Genomic DNA, 22846 nt, shown 5'->3' with positions numbered 1-22846 from the left:
GTTTTCCAACGATAACCGCGACCTGAAGTGCTTAAGGGATGATGACACACGGAAATGAAGCTGCCTTTGTTCCCGTAAAGAGTGAAAAGCTTCCTATGATGATGGAGCGTGAATGCTACCGTTCATCGATGTAATGCCCACTGAAAGGTCCAAATATAAGGGAGAAGAAAAGGGATGGAGGAGCCCGTTTTTTCACTTGTAGCGTCAAGCTGGAGAAAATCCTCTTTTTCCCTTTTTTTTCCCTTCTCCTCCACCTTCTTTATAATTATTTATATATTTATATATACATACGTATCGTGTCCCATACATGTGTGGAGGGACGCTACAGAATGAACAGGGAAGGGGCGTGCACCTTTTTTAGGTGGGAAAAGTGCCTTATCCCAATGTCATCCTTTTGTATGTTTTGTCCCTCAGAGAAAAGGGGGATTATAACAGACTGTGGAATTGTGCCTCTCACAGCAGCCTAACATTTTGAAACGGAAATAGACAGGGAGGAAGAAAGGAGGGTGCGCGGCTCGCGTGGCAAGGAGAATTCATCTAATGTAAATACATATGATTCTTTCGACCACTTTATTCTGTTGTTGTTTCCCGTTGATTCCACTACTTCATCTGGCTTCGTGTGACCACAGCAGCACGTTGAGAGGAAAAAAAAATAGGAAGCTATCGTCGGAGGTTGTGGGGGGAAAGAGAAAGAAAGAGGGGTGAGGGTGAGGGTGAGGGTGAGTGAACGAAAAATAAGATATATATATATATATATATATATATACGAAGACGGGAACGATGTACGACCCCGCGGTACCTAACAATTACCGAGACGTTAAAATAGTACAGTGGAAGCGTGCGCGTGAGGTAGAAGAAAATGAAAAGCTTTCACGCACATCGATGGAATCAATCTTGGCAACTCCTTCGCCCTTTGACTTCCCTGGAATGGTGCAGCCGCCCTCGCCAACACCGACAGACACGTCTTTTCCAGGCAGCAGTGAAGTACTGCCACTTCACCTCAGCGTAGAGGAGTTGCACCAACGGCGTGTACGGCAGAGCGCAGCACTCGGTATCACAACAGCCATCCGACTGGAACGTGACGAACTCGAGGCGGCACACAAGGTGAAAGTGGCCACGGGGATGGATCGCAAAGGTCGCATAGGATCAAAATTGGAGAAGTTCATGAAAATGGCCACCTCGTCTTCCTCCAGCGGCGACGCCGCGAGCGGTAGCAATGGAGATGCCGATGTTTCATCCGGAATGTCATCAATGGGCTTGCCACCCTCATCGCTTGCCGGTAGCAGCGCTCCTCTTGTGTTTCAGCGGTCGACGTTGGCTGCTGGAGGCTACATGGTGAAGGAGGATACAAACGCTCAGGACGGTCGCAAGGCTCCTTCCGGGAAACCTAGTTCAACTATCCTCATCCGTTTTATTCGCGACGGCCCGCCTCCCGATTTATTTGAGGAGGATGCCACCGCAGGGGGGGATAACGAAGGTGGTGCAGTTGGCAGCTTAAGGGCAGCTGGTTTGGCGTTTCTTGAGAATGTACAGGGCCAGTGCGCACGGTATGGTATTGTGCGCTCTGTGCGGCCCGCTTTGCTAACGGAGGAGCAACGCACAGCCGTCCGTGCACGACTGGAACAGTGCGCATCAACGCCCGTTGAAGTGGAGTTGCGCTTTGCGCGAGAGCTGGTCCGCGTGCTCGTGCGATTTGACACGGTTGCGGGTGCCTTTAAGGCCATTGATGCACTACAGCAGAACTGTGTTAATTGGAGTGTTTGCTTTTTCCCCACGATACTGTTTGATGCAGGAACCCTTGGCCCATCTGATGGTGAGCCTTTATGTGGAACCTAAGTGCATTTTTTTTTTTAATCTCACTTTCCCTCTGCTGAGCAGGAGGTGGTGCAGGTGACCAATGTGTGGTAGCCTTCCCCACGTCGCTATTCATTTAAGTGATTCTACTACTACACCGTAATAGGAAGATGATTACCTTTCCAGCAATACTGAGTGTGATGAATGTGAAAGCTTTAAAATACCTCACCTTCAGAACTGTAGGTATACACACATATGGATATGTACATTTGTGCATGTGTGCATTCATATACCCGTTTGCACGTGTCTCACCGCGTTATCGTTGAATTTTTAACTCTAAAAATTATTGTTCTCATCACCTCCACATTTGATTCCCCCACCCTCCTCCCCCGATCCAACTGAATCTGCGTGGTCGCGAGGTTATTTGAAAAGGTAGCTGGTTGTGTTCACTTCAAACGCACATTCAGCTGCTTAAATCACACGAGGATACTGCTGGCATCTTTGGAAGCGTTGGTTGCCAAAAGGGAATACGCAAGGCTACACGGAAATGAAGTTATCACCCGGCACAAATTACGCTGGTGTGCCTTCCTGGAAGATGAGCTCTCACACGCTCCCTCTTATGAGGAAACTCCATTTATACGTTTCCTCTGAGCACCGCTAGAGAGGCAAATCTATCGGAAAAACATCACCGATGACAACTGCAGAAGCGAAGGGAGGCGACTCACGTTTGGGTGCGAAAATGATCAAACGCATCCGTATACATATATATATAAGTATGTGGTTAATATTTTTCATAGTCATGTAAGCGTGTGTGTATGTTTGTTGAATTCACGGTGCTATCTGCTTCTGTCCGTGCCTTCATTGCAGCGGTTTGGCCCTAACTGTGGGCCTGGGTTGAGGGCTTCTGGTTTAGTTACGGAGATCGTTACTGCTGCATTGGTTAATAACATGGATAACACTATTTTTTTTTTTTTTTGTGTGTGTGTGTTGATGTGTGTTCACGACTAACCCTCGGATGTAATACTGATTGCCTAAACATCACACTTGTCTGTCCATATCACAAACTTCAAGTATCGTTCGTACAAAAGGGGTCTGATTTCTTTTGCAGTTGCTCAACTACTCAGGGATTTTGTTACCACCCCAATGCGGAGGTGAATTTTTACATAAAATTGGTTGGAGTGGTGTTTTCCTTTCATGTTTGATGCAAATACGGCATCTGCATTCCCGTAAGAGGTGATATGCAGGTGTGTGTGTGTGTGCGTATTTGGAGGATGCGAGGCGTCGCAATGAGTAAGGCACAATTTCGTTTGGATGCTTGACCAACTGCGTACTTGTGAGGCATTCGACTTTGTCGGAGTAGGGAATTTCATACTGTATTTTCCTTCCTTTGTCCCTTCCTTTATCTTTTCTCTTCACACTTTTCTTTTCTTGAATTTCTTTTGGATTTTTTTTTGTTTTTACTCATTCACTGGGGAGATTACCGGCTGCCTTCCCGGGCCTGAAGCGTGGCGGTGTGCCGGGAGGAAGTGGAGGGCGGAAATATTACTTTGGAGAGTTGGAAACAGCAAGCAAAAACCACACCGAGACACTGGGGTATATTTCCCAGGCCTCAAGGAGGAACTTTCTTTGTTTGGTTCTTACCACTACCAATATTATTGCAAATACTATTAAAACTGAGAGTTAGCGGAGAACAGAAACAGGCGAGGAAGCAAAAGAAGGCAAACCTGCACATATTTATTTACAGGTGTAAAAAGCAACAGCTAAGGGAAACCTAGAGAAGGGTAGCGGATTTGAGGGAACACGCGGCAGGGAGAAGATCCACTTGTCCCTTCTCCAGTCAACAATTACGGCTGACGACACTTCCACCTCACTGAAGAGAAATACAAAATATAAAAAAATATAGAAAAAGAGAGAAATCAAACAGAAACAGCGGCCTCAGGGGAGATAGTCAGAAAGGCAGGAAGGAAATGTACATTACAGGGGAGAACTCTGCTATTAAGTGTCGGTATAATATGATCCTGAAGATTTTGTTGCTGGTCGGGGCTGCTGTTGGCGCTGAGTGCAGCGGAGTAGCAGATGATGACACCACAAAGAAATTGCTTCTCGAAGGTGATTCGGCACTGCGGCAGGGGCGCAGTTATTACCAGGAGGCGCTAGCGAAGTACACAGAGGCGTTAACGCACAACCCCAACAGCATTCGTGGACTTTACAGTCGTGCAGAGCTGTTGTCTATGCTCCGACGGCGTGATGCATGTATGAGTGATTTGGACCAACTCCTGAAGCTGGACAGTAAACACCAACGCGGTTTGGTGCTGCGATCAGCGCTGTACTCGCAGGCGGGGCAGTTGAAAGAAGCCGTGCGGGACGTCGAGAAACTCGTTGAAGTGATGAGCGAGGGGGGCAAGGCTGCTAAGGTGCAGGAATACAAGGCGAAGTTGCAACAACTTCGGCGGTATGCGGAGGTGTGGATACCGCTTCAGCTCAAACTCCAAGCAGCGAAACAGGGTGCAGTGACGCTATCACGCGATGAACAGTGCGCATGCGTGGGCTTTCTGCACGACATGATACGTGAGTTTGCGAAGGATAACGCGGGGTTGCGCCTGCAGCGTGCAGAATGTGCTTTGGCCTGTGGGGACAACCAGGCTGCTAGCGAGGAACTAAAGTATGTAGTACAAAGGGAGCCGCAGAACCTTGACGCAGTGGCACTGGGTGCCCGTGCGCTTCGTGCATTAGGGGCGCTTGAACAGGCTCGCCGGGAGCTTCGTCGCTGTTTGTCGCTTGATCCTGAATTTGCTCTCTGTGCTCAGCTGCACAAGCTGGTCCGCGAGCAAATCCGCGTAACCCAAGGTGTGGAGAAGGCTCTAGAAGAAAAGGATTATGGAAAGGTTTTGAAGTTGATTGAGGGGGCCATGCGGTTTGAGGAAAACCCACCGTATAAGGATCAACTATTGCGTTGGCGGTGTGATGCAGCTGTGGGTATGCAAGACACAAAAGATGGGCTTCCTGCTTGCGACGAGGCTATTCAACTTTATAGCCCCGAGGACCCAACTGTTGTAAGCATTTTACTGCAAAAGTTGGAGCTTTATCTGATGGATGGGAATGTGGAGCGTGCGGAGGAAATGCTTCAACGAGCTCAGCAACTACAACCAAACGATGGCAAGGTGAACGAGTACAAGCGCAAAATGGAAAGGATCAAACGTGTGGGACTGCGAAAAAATTATTACAAGATATTGGGTGTGAAAAAGACGGCGGACTCGTCGGAGATTCGCCGTGCTTACCGCCATCTAGCAAAAACATTTCACCCAGATAAATTAGCTTCGCAAGAGCTTTCCAAGGAGGAGCGAGCTGAAGCAGATAAGCGCTTTCGGGACATCAATGAAGCCAAGGAAATATTGCTCGACGATGAAAAGCGCGCCCGTTACGACAATGGGGAGGATCCTACGAAACCTCCTGGTCAGGATGAGCATGCATTCCACGGCCAACCGTTCAATTTCCCCAACGAAATGTTTGGACAAGGTGGAAGGTTTCAGCAGTTTTATTTTCACTTCGACTAAAGGGATGGAGAATTATGCATAGCACCTGGAGAAGGGAAGGGGTTGGATAATGGAATGAAATGAAACGAGATGAGGCGAGGATGACAGTTGCAGGTGCGAAATACGGTGGGTAATGCAGGGCATAACAGGAAGGAATGGGAGAATACTGCCAACTAAAAAGGTAAACAATGTTGGACTGGAAGGGACATCTATTTTGTTTACGTTTTTTGCTAACGTGAGTTCACTCATGCGTATTGTGTCTTCTGCTGTTATTTGTAGAAAAGCCTTGACATGTCGGGGCGGGGGAAACCGCGGGGGTGCCCATTGTTTTGCAGGAAATCCTGCGTGTGTGTGTGTGTGTGTGTGTATTTGTTTGTTTGTTTGTGCTGAGGCAGCCGCAACACCAAGAAGCACGGAGGATGGAGAAGGAGGGGGAAAAAAAGGTTGTTCGAAGTAGCATGATGTGCGAAACTGGGAAGTGAGGTGGTAGCTGCTTGTAAAGGAAGGAGAAGGAAGGGGAAAAGGACATCGAAAGCACACGTGTTAGGGAGTTAACGTGCTGGGTTTGCCATGTGCTAACGTCTCGTTTTCCTTTTCTGTAAACTATATTTTGTGTTTTTTTAAAACCGTATTTGATGCTTCCACTTTCTGTCTTCTTGTATTTTGTGTGTTTGTATTCCCCTGTTCATCGCCATCTCTGCGTGATTCTCCTGCGCACACGTATGGACATCTGATGGCTGTCTGGCTTCCCTTGACTCGTGCCTTCCCCCCCTTTTTTTCCAGTGCTGTCTGTTTTGCGCCACCATGGGATCTACTGTGTGTCATATGAATAATGATGTGTGGGTCTCGTACGCACATATGAAATGTGTAAAGTGGGCACTGGAAAATGGCAGAGGCGCAAGAGTCGCTCCTCTCGCCTCCCACTATCCCGCATATGGCCCAGTCGCCTCTTGGTATTGTTAACCTCTTTTCCCTTCTTTTGGTTCTTCTCTTTCCCTCCTCCTTACCCCCTGTATCCGGCCTATACTGTTAAATACCGAAAAGTATCTTAAGCACTATGTGAGTAGAAGGTCAGGTGGAGGCAGAGGGAGAGGAAGGCATGGTAGGAGGCCTGACATCTCGCCATTCCACAAACACAAGAAGGTACAATAGGCACCACATAAACAAGATTGATGAGGACAACATGAAACGTCTCCGCTTCACGGGCTTGGATAGTGTAGTGCTGTAAATTTGAGGTAGAGGATGTGAAGTTTGCATCTTTCATGCTAACACCTGTGTATACACAGTGTTTGTAATTATTACATTCCCCTAATTTTTGTTCAAAGCACCCAAACAATGAGTGAAAGCATGGGTTTATTTCCTTTTTTCGTTCCCACATTTAGCTTACGTTGTTTACAAACTATTTGCAGCTAGATGGCATCGGTGGAAACGTCGTGCGCTGCTCTTTTCCAGGGTATTTTCATTTTCGTATTTTACTCTTTCACACCCAATATGTCTTTTTTGGGTAATATAGCTTTTCTGGTGCTACGCTGAAGTGCTTGCTTTACTTACCGAATATTTTACACCCTACCCCCCTCCCGCTGGAACGTTTGGCCATTGGTAGTTAAGATAAAAAAAAGAACTAACGCTCAAACGCGGCAGCCGGCAGCATTCTGGAGGCGCTGTGGTTGGAGTGAGTTGGCGGGTCCGAAGCTGAATTGTTCACTCTCGCGCAAATCATTAATCCACTGCTTAGTGTTAACAAAGGCAAATATGACAACCAACACCGCCGATGTGGGGTCTGTCGAGGAACGATTTAAATTAATCCGTAGCGTCGGGGAGGAGTGTATTCAAGAGAATGAGCTGCGGGCGATGTTGGAAAAGAAACCCGACATCCGTTGCTATGATGGATTCGAGCCCTCAGGACGCATGCACGTTGCGCAGGGCGTGTTCAAATCAATTAACGTCAACAAGTGCACTCAGAGCGGCTGCGAGTTTGTCTTCTGGGTTGCAGATTGGTTTGCACTGATGAATGATAAGGTGGGTGGAGAGCTGCAGCGCATCCGTATCGTCGGTGAATACCTTACGGAGGTGTGGAAGGCTGCCAATATGAACATGGAGCGGGTGCGTTTCTTGTGGAGCAGTGACGAGATCACGAATAATGCGAACACGTATTGGAAGCTTGTCCTTGATATTAGCCGCCGCAACACCATTGCCCGCATTAAGAAATGCTGCACAATCATGGGTAAGCAAGAGGGAACGCTGACAGCGGCACAGGTGCTGTACCCACTTATGCAGTGCGCTGATATATTCTTCCTAAAGGCCGATATATGTCAACTTGGGTTGGACCAACGGAAGGTGAACATGCTCGCACGTGAGTACTGTGACCTCATTGGTCGTAAGAACAAACCCGTTATTCTTTCTCATCACATGCTTGCGGGGTTGAAGCAAGGGCATGCAAAGATGAGCAAAAGCGATCCTGACAGCGCCATATTCATGGAAGACAGTGAGGAAGATGTAGCTCGGAAGATACGTGCGGCGTACTGTCCACGTGTTGCGCAAAAGAGCACCGAAGTTACGGACGACGGGGCACCCGTTGCTTCGGAAGACAAAAACCCTGTGTTGGATTACTTTGAGTGCCTCGTTTTCTCAAAGCCTGGTGCCACAGCTGTGGTGGATGGTGCGGAGTATAACACCTACGCAGACCTTGAGAAAGCTTTTGTTGACGGCAACATCTCCGAGGAGGCGTTAAAGGAGGGCCTTATCGAGCTTTTGAACGGAATACTTGAGCCTGTGCGCAAACACTTTGTGGAGGATCCGCATGCGGCGTCATTGTTGCAACAGGTGCTCTCTTTTCGGGCCGGCGGTGCGGCACCACCTCTCAGTGCTGTGCCACTTCCAGAGCAGTCAGCGACGCCATTAGCCGTGGCTTGGCTACCGGCCTGCATCAAGTTTCCTGTGGATCTTGCTGTTGCTTTGAGTGACGCGATAAAACAGTTCTTGAGAGAAAACACAGATGGTGAAGCTGTTTTGTTGCTTCCTGAGTGGACCGCCATGGCGTGCAATAATGTAGGGGGCGAGGAAAAGTACATCAGCGCCGCGCTCGAGTTAAATGCAGCGATTCTCAAGTCCCACTGGTTGCCAAGCGAGCGCGTGCGAATAGTGCGGCAGAGTGAAATGATATTAGCGAATCCTAACGACTACTGGCTCACCGCCATCAATGTTGGTCGGAAGAATAAGCTGCAGCGGGTGGAGGAAGTCTGCGGAGATCTCAAAAATGCCGGTGCTGTTGTCGCGGCGCTTATGTACGTTGCAGATGCTGCCATGCTGAAGGCAACACACGCCATCTGCACTTCACATGACCGTGGTTGCCACGAGATCGCAACGGATTTTTACGAAGGTAAACTGCGAGTTATTCCCGCTCTTGGGGGTGTTGTCCCACCGCTGAGCAACGCGGAGCCGCCGGTTTCTGAAACCCTCGCCAGCGGCCCAGTCAACAAGGATGACATCCTCTTCATCGACGACACTGATATGGACATGAGGCGTAAGATCAAGAGGGCGTACTGTGCCCCTAACGAAGACGCCAACCCAGTGCTGTCTATTGCGACTTGGCTGATGCGAGAACAGGGAGCCCTCTTGATAGAACGAACTGAGGCGAATGGTGGCGATGTCGCGTACAAAGGAGAGGGGCAGCTGCGTGCTGACGCACTGTCAGGTGCACTTCACCCTGCGGATCTTAAGCAGGCGGTTTCCAAGATGCTGTTGGATAAGTGTGCGGCTGCAAAAGCTGTTCTTTCCACTGCGGAAGGGAAGAAGTATGCCCAGACTCTAAAGAACGCGGAGAAGTCGCTTTCTAAGAGTAAGTAAATAAGTGAAGAGCGCAAATCATTATTGTTGTTAAAGATAATGGGACGGATATCGGCGCTACCCTTGGCACTTATGCCGTCGCCTTTGTGCTACGGTTATTGTGTTATGCAACTAAAGAAGGGATGAAGTTGAAGGTAAGACCGAATTCAGTGGTGCAGGGTAGCTGGAAAAAGAGAAGGCTGTGTGTTACAGATTTAACTGCAAATAAAACTGGTCCAACGTCAACCCTTCCAATGGGGCGAACATGGGCTATTTTGTGACATTGGGAATCTAAACCGCTTGGTTTCCGCTTTCCTCCGATTGATAGGCATTTGTTATGTTTAAATTGAGACAGTGTCAAGTCGTCTGAAGAACCTCTAAAGGCACTCATTAAAGTTGAAAATGGCATTCCCTGTGCGACGGAACCTCTCCGATTTTTCTGCTTTAACCTTTGTTTTTTAATTGCACCTCTTATTATATTCCTCACGGCGCTTCAATTTTCCACAACTCTCCTTACTGACCACTCAAGGGAGGAAGTGAAGAGGTGCAGCCGTGGCTGTTGCATCAGAACGACGACGTGGTGAATTCAAAAAGTGGTTATTTTCCACTCCCCTCTAGATTTACTATTTCTCTGCGTCCGTCAGTTTGCTTGCCTGGATAGTCTTTTCAAATTCCCACTCATTGTAATCGGTGATAGTAGAGGTTGATGTCCTCTAGGAGCGGCGGGCGACCATTTGGTAAATCGCATGAGTCGCTAAAGCTACCTGTCATCCGCACGGTTGGAACGGTGATGCATGAGCCACCGAGGCCAGTATGTCGTGTTATTTCGCCTGCCGAACCGATCCAGTGGCGTAAGCGGTCACGAATAAACAAATCACCTCAGAACATTCCCGATGCGTCGGTTTCTGTTCCTCCGACAAAGGATTCGACTGGGAGAGACTTTGAGATCACCATTTCTCAATACCCGGGTTCCAATGATGCCGCATCGGGTGTCATTAACAATTTGGATCTTTTTGAAGCAAGACTCCACGGTGAGCCGAACCTTTGCAGGCTACTTACATCACAGCATGAAAGTAGCCCCTCCTCAAGGGCAAGCGTAATGCCAGAACACCTTTTCCCGTTTATGGACGACAGTTCGTCACCCAGGTTGCTACGCGGTACAATGATCACACTACTGCCATGTCTCTCGTCCGATTTATTTCTTAAAAACAATACCATTGCAGCCCGGTTGCGGGAGATGGAGCGGGGAGAAGTTCTGCAGAAACTGCGTGCTGAGGGTCGGCGGTTAGGAATGCGTGAGGTTACAGTTGATGAATTCTCACATTTGGTGGGTTGTTTGTTTGGTGAGGAATTGCTAGACAAAGACGAGGTAGAATACTTGTTTCGCTTTCTTTATTGGAACACCCAAGACTGCATTAGCTTTGAAGACCTTATCGCCAGTGTAAGCCTGATATTCGAAGAAGTTGATGTACTAATCCTTGTGCGCTGCAAATACATAATGGAGGAGCGCACGCTGAACAACAGCGTCATTTCACTCGTTGATGTAGATATCATGTTGGGTGCCTTCAAATCTGTCTTCGGTGAGTACGTGCCGGAAGTTTGCGAACTTTGCGCTGATGTGCGGCGTGCTATGGAAGATATCATGCCAACTTACACCGTTCCCGCTTCCACGTTCCGTGAAGAGATTAAGCGGCATGAGCTTCTAATGAATTGCTTGGATGTCGTCCACACTGATGGTTCGATTGGGTGGTTGCCGCTGCTTCAGTTACTCGACCGGCTCCCGGATGATGACTGCAAGAGTTTCGGCACAACACATGTAGAACTCCAGCGGGCACTCGTGGACACGGCAATTGCTAAATGGCGCGAGGAGCCCGATGAATCCGTTAGTGATGATGGAAAGGACTGTGTAATGGACTTGTGCCATCCAAAGTTCATCGCTGATAAGTACATGATTAGTACCAACGTCCCGTGAGCCAAGACGTATAATGGACCCTTGAGAGAACCGCGTTCTCATCACCTGTAAATGTGTTTTGATGTACAACATTTTTCTTATGTGCCTTGTTTTATATGCATGTACTCTACTGGGGGGATAGTGCACCTAATTCCTCTGTACTAGAGGTTGGTACAACTGGTCTCTTTGGAGATATCATTTCTTCCTTATTCTGCAGTTGCACGAAAGGTGTATGTCTGCCACCGCTATGCAGGCTATTCTTCCCTGTTTTTTTTTCTCTTCTCTATCTCCGGCTCCGTATCTTTTTCCCTCTTTCATTTTGTTTTTTCTTCGTTTTCCATTTTCTCTGCACCCTTTTGCAGCTGTAAGATTTGCCACCGTCCGCTGCAATCGCTACACGGTCGTGCAATTGCCCATTTTCCCGCCTCAAACGCTGGTGGAAGCATTCAATAACTCAAAGTGAATAAAAGTGAGGGTAGAAGTGGGCGAAGTAGAAAGAAATATAACTTTAAAAGATTTTCAGAGATGTACCGCAGTGGTACGACGAACTCGCACCGTGACTCATTGCAAATCTCATCTCTGGTGATGGTGTGTTTCTATTTTGCTACGTACACGGGAGGCGTTGATGCCGTCCGCGTGCGGCCCACAGAACAGCAACTTTCCATAGACATAAATAATGAGGAAGTTTGCATGTATTCACATGGTGTTCATCGACGTGAAGGAGTGATGTTTCATTACCACTCCCTCCGTGGTGGCAATGATTTTGACTTTTACATCCGCGACCCGGACAACAGAACGGTTTATGTCTCATACGCTGGTGAACACGCAGATGAGGAACGTGTGTACTTCACTAAGCGAGTGCTTGGCGAGTATTCGTATTGTGTAGACAACAGGCCGTACACGGGAAGCATCAAGACAGTGAAAATGAGCGTTGGGATGACGTCCCTCAAGCGCTGGAAGGATCGAATCGATCCACTCATGCGAATGATGGATGGCTCGGACCGGTTCATGTTGGCCATGCATGACGACCAGATGATTTTCAGACTCCGTGAAGAACATTTACGGAAGAAAGTGCAAGAAAGTAAGAAATTGGTGCTATTCCGTGGTGTAGCCGAGACAGCGGTCATCCTTTTTGTTTGTACTCTGCAAGTGTTGCTCATCAAGCGCATGTTTAACCGAAAGGGAACCCGAGCAGTGGCCTAGTGGGTGTATAAATGTTGATGCGGAACAAGAGACTTGCGGTCATTTGTGGGATGGCCCACCGCGCAATAATAACAACTACTGTTATTTTTTCCTTTGTGTATACACGTATAGTGGCGCTATCAAATGCACCGCTTATATACCATTGTGATGTGCTTATTTATATACATTGTTTACTTCCTTCCGCCATTATTATTTTGTTGTTGTTTTACTGTGCGGTATATACTATACACACACTCAACTCTTTGTGCTTCTGCACACTGCGTGATGAGCAGGGGAGGAAGAAAGAAGGCGTGAACACCAAAAGAAAACACCACAGATGAAGCTGTCCGTACATGCGTATATACATATAACTGTGAATGTTTATTTGTAGGCGCATTTGTTTGGTAGTTCTTTCTTTTGCTTTGTTTTTTTTATATATTGATTGACAGCTATTTCTTTTCACTGACTTTCCCGCGCTGCAACACTTTCAAACAGTATTTGACCTCGAGACACTTTGTCTCACATCCGATTTTTTTTTTTACCGCATAAGAGGCTTCCATCATTGTGCTTATTTACTATTTCTTTTATTACCTCTGTTATCATCTCGTCTGTGTGACGCCCGCCTCCACCACATTGCCTGCGGGGACAGTTTTTCGATACTACACTCGGCATAGCTCAAAAGAAAAGGAAAAAAAAAGTTTGTTTGTTTTTTTTTTACAAAAAAGAAAAACCAATCATATGCTTCGCCGCGCAGCTCCAGCCGGTGGCATTATCGCACGTTGGGGTCTCTCGAACTGCAACGTATCAATACGCCACGGCCGTCACGGCCTAACGAGACACGATTTCAGCAACGTCTTTTCCCGATCGCTTACTGAAGAGGAAATGAAAGCACTCCAACAGCAGCAGGAATACCGGCCCGTCTCTGCTGTCGTCCCCGGGAAGTTGTTCATGCGGCACTGGATAGCTGGAGAACAGGCGACGGAATCGGTTGTGGATCGTGTGATATCGGGGTTTGTTTTTGTCTGCTTCATGTTATGGGGATGTGGGTTCGCTACGCTTGGATTCAATGGAAACAGCTGCGCTCACACGGCAGTGTTGGTGTTTATTGCTTATTGGCTCTATCTACAAACTCATTGCAGGTTGCTAATATCGGCACTAGCCACGCTTGCTGTCCTGCATTTGATAGTGAATTAGTAACGTTGTGTGTACATCCAACAATACCGTTTACCCTTTCAGTGCGATTGACTTTTGGTTGTGTTCCGTGTAAAAAAAAAAAAGACGGCAGGAGGATATGGGTGTTTTTTTTTATTATTTCGTTAAATGTACGAAAACCGCTTTCGTTTGTGCGGTTGGAGTGCATGCGGTCGCTCCGGCTTGTTATGCAAGTATATTAAAGGTCACAGCCGCCTTTTGACCACAACCTCCAAACTATGACAAGCGGAACATGTGCCTGATGCCGAAGGCTTCAAAACGTAGGAGGGAAAGAGGGGATGACAATTGTATTAGTGATAGTGACAGTAAGAAGGGAAGGGGAGTGGGGATGGGGAATAACAAAAAAAAAAAAGAAAACGAGTTGATACTTTCTCTCTTTCTATATATATATTCCTCTATTCCATCAGACACGGATAGCGCATACATTTTAGTTTGCTTGGCGCACGGATGCATCCCTACGAAGGGAAAGATGTTTAGGAGGAAGAGAAAACGAATTTAAGGAAGAGAGGAACGGGATGCGGGAAGGGTGTCACCAGCCTGTGAAACGTGACCCCACGTGGAGCGCCGTCGGTGTCGCTACATGTTGGCGTAGTATGTCCTGTTTCTGTCTACACATTTGCATGTGAGTACAGTGGCGTGCACGTGTCCAATTTATTGTTTCCCCGCCTTGTGAACCAAAGTGCGAGTGCTTCTGTGTCCTGTTTGTCCTCTTTGCTAACTCTTTTTTTTGCTTTTGCTTTTCTCCTCTTTTCTTAAAACAGGTACTCACGTGTTAGAGAAGGAGAGGGAGGCCAGGGAGATTCTTCCTGTTGCTGAGTATATATATATATATATATATATATTACTCTCCTTTCAAGGTTCTGCGTCCACGCATATCCTTCACTCGTACATACATACATATATATATATATATATATATATAATACATAAATATATTGAACCCTTGATATAGTTGCTGTGTGGCATCTGCTTCGCTAAAGGGTGCTGTACCCCCTGGCGCCTCAATTCTTGAGGGGGTAACCAGTCAGTTATTGGTCAACCATCAGACAGCGGAGGGCGCGTCTTCGTATTCGTTGGTTCCTCTCCTCTTACCAAACGTCCGGCCCAGGTCGAAAAGAGGGTTGGGAAGGCAGAAAAATATAAAAAAAAAGAAAAGGAACCTGTCTACTCCTCTTCTATTACTTTAGGGTGTGACTCGTTGGGGTTGTTAAGGGTTGTGGGTGTTATATTTCTCGCATCCGTTTTACACATACACAGAAAAGCGCGCAAGGCATTTTAGCGGACCGGAGTCATCTCTTTCTTCGGATCGTTGAGTACGCTAGCACTGGTTGAAGCGTGCCAAACCCAAGAGTGAAAGAAGAACGGGCGGCCCATTTCCATTGACAAACCCACCCACCGACATATATATATATATATATATATTAGACACGTGTATTTAAACGAGAGAAAGGAGGTAAAAGAAGGAGAGGACAAAAAGGGGCGCAAGAGTGCACCTTCTCCACTGAAGAAAATAGGCTTCACGTAGACTAAAGGGAAATGGATAGGTTTACTAAGGTCCGTAATATTGGGAAAGGGAACATGGGCGCCTGCGTCCTTGTGCGCAATAACGAAGACGGCAAGCTCTACGTAATCAAGCAGGTGGACCTTACGAAGATGAATAGAAAAGAGCGCCAGCAGAGCCTTAACGAGGCACACCTGCTGAAATCGCTTCAACACCCGAATGTGATTAATTATGTGGACAGTTTCCTTACCAACAAATCCGATTACATTTGCATTGTGATGGAGTACGCAGATGGCGGTGACCTGAGTTCCCGCATCAAGAAATCATATGGGGTGAACTTCCGTGAAACACAGGTTATCGATTGGATTATTCAGTTAGCGCTTAGTCTGTCCTACGTGCACAAACGTAAGGTGCTTCATCGTGACGTCAAATCGCAGAATGTGTTTTTAACCAGCCAGAATATCCTGAAGCTGGGAGACTTTGGTATTGCTCGAACCCTTAGTGGCACATACGATCAAGCCAAAACATTTGTAGGAACACCGTATTATTTATCACCAGAGCTCATTATGGAACGTCCATATGACCACCGTAGCGATGTGTGGGCATTAGGTGTTATTGTGTATGAGCTGTTGACGCTGAAGCACCCCTTCAACGCGACAAGTATGAAAGGGCTAATGCAGCGGATCCTTAAACTGCAGTACGAGCCGATTCCTCCACTATATACGACGGAGTTACGTAATATTGTACCGCGTCTGCTAACCAGAGATCCCGCGCACCGCATTCGTTTGTCAGATCTCCTCGATCTCCCTGTGATTCACCGGAGATTGAGGGAGTGGATGCTGTCTGATGTGATGCCTAAGGATTACATCGAAACTCTGCTGCGTAACGGATTACTTCCGTCGCAAGTGGCAGCACTTCGGAAGTCGGCGGTAGTTCCCCCTGCTGCGCCGACTACGTTACCGGCTAGGGACCGCACGCAGTGCTTAACACCATTATCGCCCGAGGTAATAACAAAACCGTCGAAACTGCCGTCCCCGATCCCGGCAGGAGGGAGCTCTCCACCGTTGGTGACGGATATATCAGAAGGATTGTCACCGAAATTGCCACAACTCGACCAGCGACAGAAGCAGCAGACGCCACAGCAAAATGACCACTTCCAGCAGCAGCAGCAGCAGCAACAACAACAACAACAACAACAGACACCGTCGTTGCAACCTTCGCAGCAGCTCAATGGGGCCCGGCTCCCCTCCCAGGATCGTGACGCGGGTGCCAAAAAGCAACAACTGCAACCGAAGCACCTGTACATTAATTACAAAAAGTTTAATGGCGGCTACAACTCATCTAGTGTGTCCGGTAATGGAGTGGTGAAGCAAAACTCCTCCGCTCCAAACCCAATGTGTGTGCCTTCTGGGCCGCGTAACGCCGGTGTCAGCCCCAGCAACGCTCCGTCTATAGTTCCCAACAGCGCTCGACACTTCACTGCGATCCTGGGGCCTGGACGACAAAATGGCCAAAATGTTGTTGCAGCACCTCCACAAAGTAGCGAGTACGGCCCGACAGGTCACAATATCAACGCCATCGGATGTCGGGGCACCGCGCAACCGAGTGTTGTACCGAACAGTATAATTCTTCAACGACTCGCGGAACACCGGGCTCACAAACGCAGTCAGCAGGAGACCGGTAACACCGCATTACGCTTGAATCCATTCCTTCACCAACCAAATGCGCCGGCTCCACTGCCATATTTAGCTGGGGTTCAACAATTAGACATTAGGGCGATGTTACAGCGCGCAACGTTGGAGCGCGCAAGGCGGAATGCTACTTGAACATACATGTGTCTGTGCATTCGTGTATTTGTGTGTGTGTAGCATGGGAGGAAAGAGGAGAATAGTAATATCTGCATTTCGTCTCATCTCATTGGTTACGTGTTGGGTGTTGTTGTTATTGTTATTATTATTTTGTAATTGCTGTCATTAGTAGTCTCAGTGAGTACGCGGTGTAAGTAAAGGAATATGGTGCCGCTGTTGTAGTAGTTTTTTTTTTTACATGGCTCCACCCCTCAGTTGCGACTCGTATGGATTGTGTACAATGAAATAGATAGGTTAGGTGTTGTGGAGGACGTTAGTTGTGTGTGTAATTTGGGTAGTTGAAACTTTTTGATGCAGAGGGAAGGAGAGGAGGAGGATGTATGTTTATATATGTGTGTGTGTGTGCCATGATCACTTTCATGTGCTTTGTCGTTGCTGCTCTTTCTTATCTTTTTTGTTTTTGTTTTTGTTTTTGTTTCTTTTTCTTTTTCTTTTTCCTTCTCACAATTCTCCGCGTTTTATCTTCATGAGATGTGCCCTTGTTTACTGTATGCTTTCAATGTTGTGCGCTTTCAGGAGGTGATGCGAAGGAAAGTGAGGATATGCCGAATGCTGTCACTGGTATCAATGCAAACAGACGTGCATTAAAGAAAATAAATAAATAAAGAGAATAAAGAATAGGAGTGAACGAGACCACGAGCGGATGTTGTTTTCATCGTTGAGAGCGGGACTTGACGGAACAGAGTCCAAATTAGTATTTTATATTGTACTCTATTTACTCGTATATATATATATATATATACTTTAAAGATACGTATGGTTTGTATGCTAATAACTAAATGAAAGAGAAGATGTGGAAAAACAAGAAAAAAAAAGTTAAACGAGTGGAAACCCCATGAAGGTGGACAGAAGAAGAAAAGGAAAAGGAAAGGAAAGAAAAGAAAAGAAGAGAAAAGAAATACCGTATTGAGTCAGTTTACTCCTCTCTCTCTCTTTTTCAGGGACGTGGAAAGATACAGCTCATCGACAAAAGGAGAGGAGATGGAAGAAGAAATATGTCGGTTTCGTTGCGTTTAGATATTTTTTTTGTCTTTTTCGTCATTTTCTACTTTTTTTTCGGAGGGAGGAGGAGGAAACGTGTTCTAGCGCTCATACGATTCCATGCCGTAGTTTTCTGTTTCATAACTTCTTTGTTACGAAGAAAGAGGGGAAAGTTGGTGGCTTCTACAGTATGTGTTTGTGTGTGTGTGTTGAAACCGTTGAAATGGGGTGAGGAAGGGAAGGAAATAATACAAATGTAAAAGGTAAAAATAATATAAAATATTAAATAATAATAATTCAAGAATGAACGAGCGAAAGGAAGAAAAAAAAAAGAAGCGAATGTATGTATGTATGGAAAGATGCGGTGCGAACTTAACGTTTACGATACGAGGAGAAATTCAATATCACGGGAACGATGCTGACATGATATGAAACGTCTAACTAAAGGAAAGGCGCTGGAGGAAAGGGAGGTTCTTTTTAGTATATTTTCTTTTTTTTTCTTTCTTTCGTTGTATTTCCTCATTCGTCTGCCGCATAATATTTTCGTTTGGTGTATGTCTTATTCATCCCCACCACCGCTCGTTCCTTCTTGTATTCTCTCTGCGGCACGCGCGTACACGAAGACAAATAGTATTGTTAGTTTTCAATGTTTTGCGAATTGTGTCTTTGTTTTGTTTTGTTTGCACGTGTATGTGTGTGTGTCTGTTTGTGTGTTGTTGTTGTTTTCTTTCCTTTTTTCTTTTCCTTCTGTGCTCATTGAGGTGTAATGGTGTACCAAAACAAGTTCGTGTGATTTCAGAATTTGGAAATGGAGTGTGAAGCGGCCGCAGCTTTTTTTTTTCCCCCCTCCATTTTTTTCCTCTCGTGCATAGGCGCACGCCCCTAAGGGGAAAGAGGAGGAATTGAGGGAGAGGAGAGAAAGTAGGAAAACTTGTAAATGTTCCCCATTAGAGTTTAATACCCGCTGGAAAAAGGTAAACAACAACAGCATTTTTCCTTTTTTTTAAAAAAAGGAAAAAGAAAAAAGGAAGGCATTGATGCGTGATATTAATTAAAAAAAAAAAGTGAAGCACTTTCATATTTCACTTCTCTTTTTTTTCTTTTTCTTTACCGGTTCTCTGCTGTGTTTTGTCTTTGTACCTCTTGTCCTTCCTCTTCAACTTTTTCTTTTACCGTGGCCGCTGTGTGGGGGGGGGGAAAGAAAAACAACGTAGCGCCAAATTCCATGAAACACACGTTTTATACTCCGTCTTCTTGCTTTACTTTACCTCTCTTTTTTTCCCCCTTCAATGTTGGTATTGTTATTACTTCCTTCCTCACTTCCATTACGGTATTTGTGTTTATATTCATAAACAAAGTGCATCGGCAGACTTTATTGCATTTTGCATCTAACAATTCACCGTTAGTGAGGCCACAGTACCATTCACTTTGTTTGTGCTTGTGTATGTGTTCTTTTTTTCATTTTATTTTCTAAAAGTTTTTACTTCTCATGTCTCCACCCCGCAAAAACACACAAACACACACACACCGTTTATTGTTATCAGTATTTCGTTCTCGTTCCGACGGCGGCAGCGGTGTCAACTTCCATTTTTTTTCGCTTTTGTTTCGACTCGAAAACAGTTTGATTGGTGGTACAGTTGGGTTGAGGAACAGAGAAACAATAAATAGATAGGTAAAGAGCTGTAGTTTGCGTAATTTCGAAACTGAGGAGAAATACGCGGCAATTAAAAAAAAAAAAAGGACTAAATGGGACCTTCCGGTGGTGCCGAAAGCAGTGCCGTAACATTTTTTTAAATAAAAGTTTCAATTCGCTTAAGCGTTTACGTCATGAGACGAGGTTTCTTTGCTTTTCTTTTCTCCTTTTTTCTTTTTTACTTTTTTATTTGTTTTCTTTTTTTTTTCCTTTGGAGTTTGTTTAGTTCCGTTCTTCACCTTTCATCTCCCTCGTGACCTCATAAAAATCAGCGACAACACAAACACACAAACACTTTGTACCTTCCCCTACTCACACAATCACCAATCGTCCCCTCTCGTTTGTTTTTGTTCCAATTTTCCTCTTTTTAGGCTTTTTGCTCGCACGAACTGTTTAACGACTGTGCTTTCTCCCGTTTAACTTTCCTGCGATATATAAATAAATAAATAAATATATATATATATATATACTTATATCTTTGACTACTTTTGTTTTTACTCTGTTTTGCTTTGCCTTTCTCCCTGCAAAAAAAAAAAAGAAAACCATTCAACTTCTTTTCTCTGCTCCAACGGTGAGTTTTTGATCTTGTTTTTTTTGTTTTACTTGTGTGAGTGCGCGAAACCCTCCACGGTGGATGACCCACTTTTTTTTTTTTTCTTTCCTTCTCTCTACGGTTTGGTGCAGCAGCGGTGCGATGACGTGTGGCATGCATCGGGTGTAGTGTGTTGGTTACTCCTTCTCTCTCCCTCTGTTATGGAATGTATTGTTACTGGTGTTATTGGTATTTACTCTCATAGCCTTCTTTTGCACATCATATAGACGCTGTCGCGCCCTTGCCGCATATAATATATATATATATTATATCCTTTTTAGTCGGTTTGTTTGATCTTATTCATGTTTTTGCCTCTTTCGTTTCCTTATGCTTCTTTTCCCATTGCTAAGTAGTTGCCTCCCGTGATATAAAAGGGTAGAGGAGTTGTGGCGGTATCATTGCTGTTATTATTGTGGTGGGGGAGGGTAGCAACAAATAATGGAGGACGAGTGGAACACCGACGGAGGGTTGGTTTCTCTCACTTTGGAAGTGCCCAGCGCAATACAGCTGCCTGGAAGTATACGCTTTCGTTCCTTCACGGAAACAAGTTATGAAGACAACGAAAGCGGTGACTCCGCGACGATAACCGCTTGGAAGGCAACCCGGTGGAATGATCTCGGAATACACAAACGCAGGCGTCTCGACGATGCGCCCGGTTATGAATGTGGTGATGTGGTACAACCCCTCCTGCATGTAGTGAAAGACAGTTTCGATGTGGCGCAGCGGCGGATGGAAACACTTCATTGGTTTCAGAAACCCCGAAGCGCGGAGGAAATAAGCGCTCGGTTTGCATTAGACCGGCGGCTCGGCGTTACGCCCAGTTTGGCTGCTACACATCAGGCCTTGACTCGTCTGCAGCAACTCAACCGCACGGAGGCGATTATTGACCTGGCGGAGGATCTTGTAATGGACTCGCCAACAATTTCCCTGTGGACACTCCTTCGAATTGTAGATGGGCTTAAGGGGCAGCCGCAGTGTGCGGCGCGAATTGTGTTTTCTCTCTCTCCTCTAGTAACGAATGGTGCCGTTCCCCCGAGTGCGTGGACAAGCCTCTGTGATGGATTGGACAAAGTGGCACGGCAGTTGCCGGCACCTTTAGAGCGGCCACTCGTTGAGTTATTTGGAGAGGTGCTATACCGCGCTCGTGACGACGGACCGGTTGACGGTAAGTTTGTTGTTTACTACGGGCAAGCTTTACTAAAGAGCAGGGCCCCCATCGGAAGTATTATGGGATTTGTGAGGGCTGAGTTGTTAAGTGGTCGAAATGCGCCCTCAGCGGACGGAACATCGGCAATACGGTTGGGGGCCTTTCTCAGTGATTTAATTCAAGTAATGTGCTCCGCGAGTGGTGGTGCAGAGGAACGGGAGGAAAGGGTACCTCTTTCCGCAGCCGACCGCCTAATGCACTGCGGGGACCTTGTCAAACATGCATACGCTGGTCGGTTACAACTTACACAGGGCGCTTTTGATGCCTTTTTACGATTCTGTGATGAGTCACAAGACTATCACCGGCTTTGCATCGTATTTTTGGCAATGTGTACGCTGTCCACTCCAACGCTCTCCTCCGTAGCGCGCGTTGCAGAAGTGCTCTGCGATGTGAAGCAAATGTCAGATTACCTTGCCGATGTGTTGCACCAGTCCACACCTTCGCTGATGTTGTATCTCCTGTTGCGCCACGGGTCGGTTAGTCTCTTTCCTCAAATCAACAATAACAACATCCGTACGAGAGGTGGTAATGTCAGCAACAACGAGCGAGACAAGTTAGAAATGCATTTTTGCACGTGTCTCGCACGTTTATGTGTGCGCGACGGCGATGAATTTGTTTGTATGGCTCTGTTTAGTGCGATTATTGACATTGGAAGGCCTGTAGGTGCCAGTGCCTTCATTAGTGAAGTGGCCAACTCGTTACGATGTCCCGTGAAACTTTTTGGAGGGCGAGCGACCCCAGCAGGCGTGGCGGCATCTGTCGAGCCATTTAACGTTGAAGCTCTCTATTATGCGTTGCGCCCTGCGGTTGCATCATCCGGCTCCGGTGGTATCGGTGACGGTACCTCCCTTGATGCGCTCCGTACCATTCCCCAGAGCCGCCCACTCGCATCACTATTGGGTGGCAGAGATTTGGCGGAAAAAACATGCGGCACCACAGTTGAGCAAGCCCTTGCCGGTTTGTTGACGTCGCCGCATGTTTACTGTACAGTTGTTTGTGAAAGCGCCATTTCTAGTCTCGTGAAGTCTCCTCCCCTAGCAGAGGCTTTTGCAAAGATGATGGACGGATACGCAACAAAGATGGGTGCCATTGCGTTTGTTCCCTTTGATGTGTGCACAGCCGAACAGTTGACTGATGACGGTCGAAAGTTTCTCTTCGAGTGGATCTCACGATACGCCTGGTTTGTGGTGCTCCCCCTTTCTCTCACAATGCAGTTGGCAATGAATCCTGCTGCGGTTACAGTGGGAAAGTGGAAGACGGAAGAACGGCTTAATGAATCCCGTTGCATTAGGTTGTTTCATGCAATACAGGCGGCGAAACATACCAAAGTTGCTTTCATAACTGCTGAACCCAACGTTGCTGAAGATGCTAAGGCATCAGGTGTTCACCCTGTCATCACTCTCACAGACCTAGCGAAGCGACTTGGGATAAACTAGTCGTGACGATCCTTCCTTTAAAAATTTCTGTGAAGGTGCTGAACTTCTTTTTCCCGATTGGGAAGGTTCAT

At 46.5% G+C, this 22846-nt stretch overlaps 8 protein-coding genes across 8 annotated transcripts, besides 18 other annotated features; all 8 read left to right on the top strand.

Moving 5' to 3' along the window:
* Window positions 1-22846: part of a sequence feature (sequence corresponds to BAC RPCI93-28B13) that runs on past both edges of the window.
* Window positions 259-286: a sequence feature (AT_rich).
* Window positions 740-766: a microsatellite.
* Window positions 781-1836, top strand: Tb927.7.3640 (hypothetical protein, conserved; the record flags this gene model as incomplete). Its single annotated transcript, XM_840894.1, has 1 exon — window positions 781-1836. One exon carries the CDS (start codon window positions 781-783, stop codon window positions 1834-1836), a length of 1056 nt encoding a protein of 351 aa, XP_845987.1.
* Window positions 3171-3252: a microsatellite.
* Tb927.7.3630 (TPR-repeat-containing chaperone protein DNAJ, putative) lies at window positions 3762-5348 on the top strand (the record flags this gene model as incomplete). The annotated part of the gene is made up of 1 exon (XM_840893.1): window positions 3762-5348. The coding sequence occupies one exon, from the start codon at window positions 3762-3764 to the stop codon at window positions 5346-5348; it is 1587 nt and encodes a 528-aa protein (XP_845986.1).
* Window positions 5670-5713: a microsatellite.
* Window positions 7080-9173, top strand: Tb927.7.3620 (tyrosyl-tRNA synthetase, putative; the record flags this gene model as incomplete). Its single annotated transcript, XM_840892.1, has 1 exon — window positions 7080-9173. One exon carries the CDS (start codon window positions 7080-7082, stop codon window positions 9171-9173), a length of 2094 nt encoding a protein of 697 aa, XP_845985.1.
* Window positions 9859-11124, top strand: Tb927.7.3610 (hypothetical protein, conserved; the record flags this gene model as incomplete). The annotated part of the gene is made up of 1 exon (XM_840891.1): window positions 9859-11124. One exon carries the CDS (start codon window positions 9859-9861, stop codon window positions 11122-11124), a length of 1266 nt encoding a protein of 421 aa, XP_845984.1.
* Window positions 11629-12306, top strand: Tb927.7.3600 (hypothetical protein, conserved; the record flags this gene model as incomplete). Its single annotated transcript, XM_840890.1, has 1 exon — window positions 11629-12306. The coding sequence occupies one exon, from the start codon at window positions 11629-11631 to the stop codon at window positions 12304-12306; it is 678 nt and encodes a 225-aa protein (XP_845983.1).
* Window positions 13024-13479, top strand: Tb927.7.3590 (hypothetical protein, conserved; the record flags this gene model as incomplete). Its single annotated transcript, XM_840889.1, has 1 exon — window positions 13024-13479. One exon carries the CDS (start codon window positions 13024-13026, stop codon window positions 13477-13479), a length of 456 nt encoding a protein of 151 aa, XP_845982.1.
* Window positions 14217-14251: a microsatellite.
* Window positions 14315-14339: a microsatellite.
* Window positions 14384-14433: a microsatellite.
* Window positions 14898-14919: a microsatellite.
* Tb927.7.3580 (protein kinase, putative) lies at window positions 15034-16824 on the top strand (the record flags this gene model as incomplete). The annotated part of the gene is made up of 1 exon (XM_840888.1): window positions 15034-16824. One exon carries the CDS (start codon window positions 15034-15036, stop codon window positions 16822-16824), a length of 1791 nt encoding a protein of 596 aa, XP_845981.1.
* Window positions 16114-16225: a microsatellite.
* Window positions 16932-16973: a microsatellite.
* Window positions 17258-17302: a sequence feature (A-rich).
* Window positions 17589-17608: a microsatellite.
* Window positions 17719-17765: a microsatellite.
* Window positions 18112-18145: a sequence feature (AT_rich).
* Window positions 19686-19747: a sequence feature (A-rich).
* Window positions 19971-20016: a microsatellite.
* Window positions 20381-20404: a sequence feature (AT_rich).
* Window positions 20571-22775, top strand: Tb927.7.3570 (hypothetical protein, conserved; the record flags this gene model as incomplete). The annotated part of the gene is made up of 1 exon (XM_840887.1): window positions 20571-22775. One exon carries the CDS (start codon window positions 20571-20573, stop codon window positions 22773-22775), a length of 2205 nt encoding a protein of 734 aa, XP_845980.1.

The sequence above is a fragment of the Trypanosoma brucei genome, chromosome 7 (assembly GCF_000002445.2).
Source record: "Trypanosoma brucei brucei TREU927 chromosome 7, complete sequence".
Lineage (NCBI taxonomy): Eukaryota > Euglenozoa > Kinetoplastea > Trypanosomatida > Trypanosomatidae > Trypanosoma > Trypanosoma brucei.
Note: the sequence above shows the minus strand (reverse complement) of the source record. Positions and strands in the feature narration are given on the sequence as shown.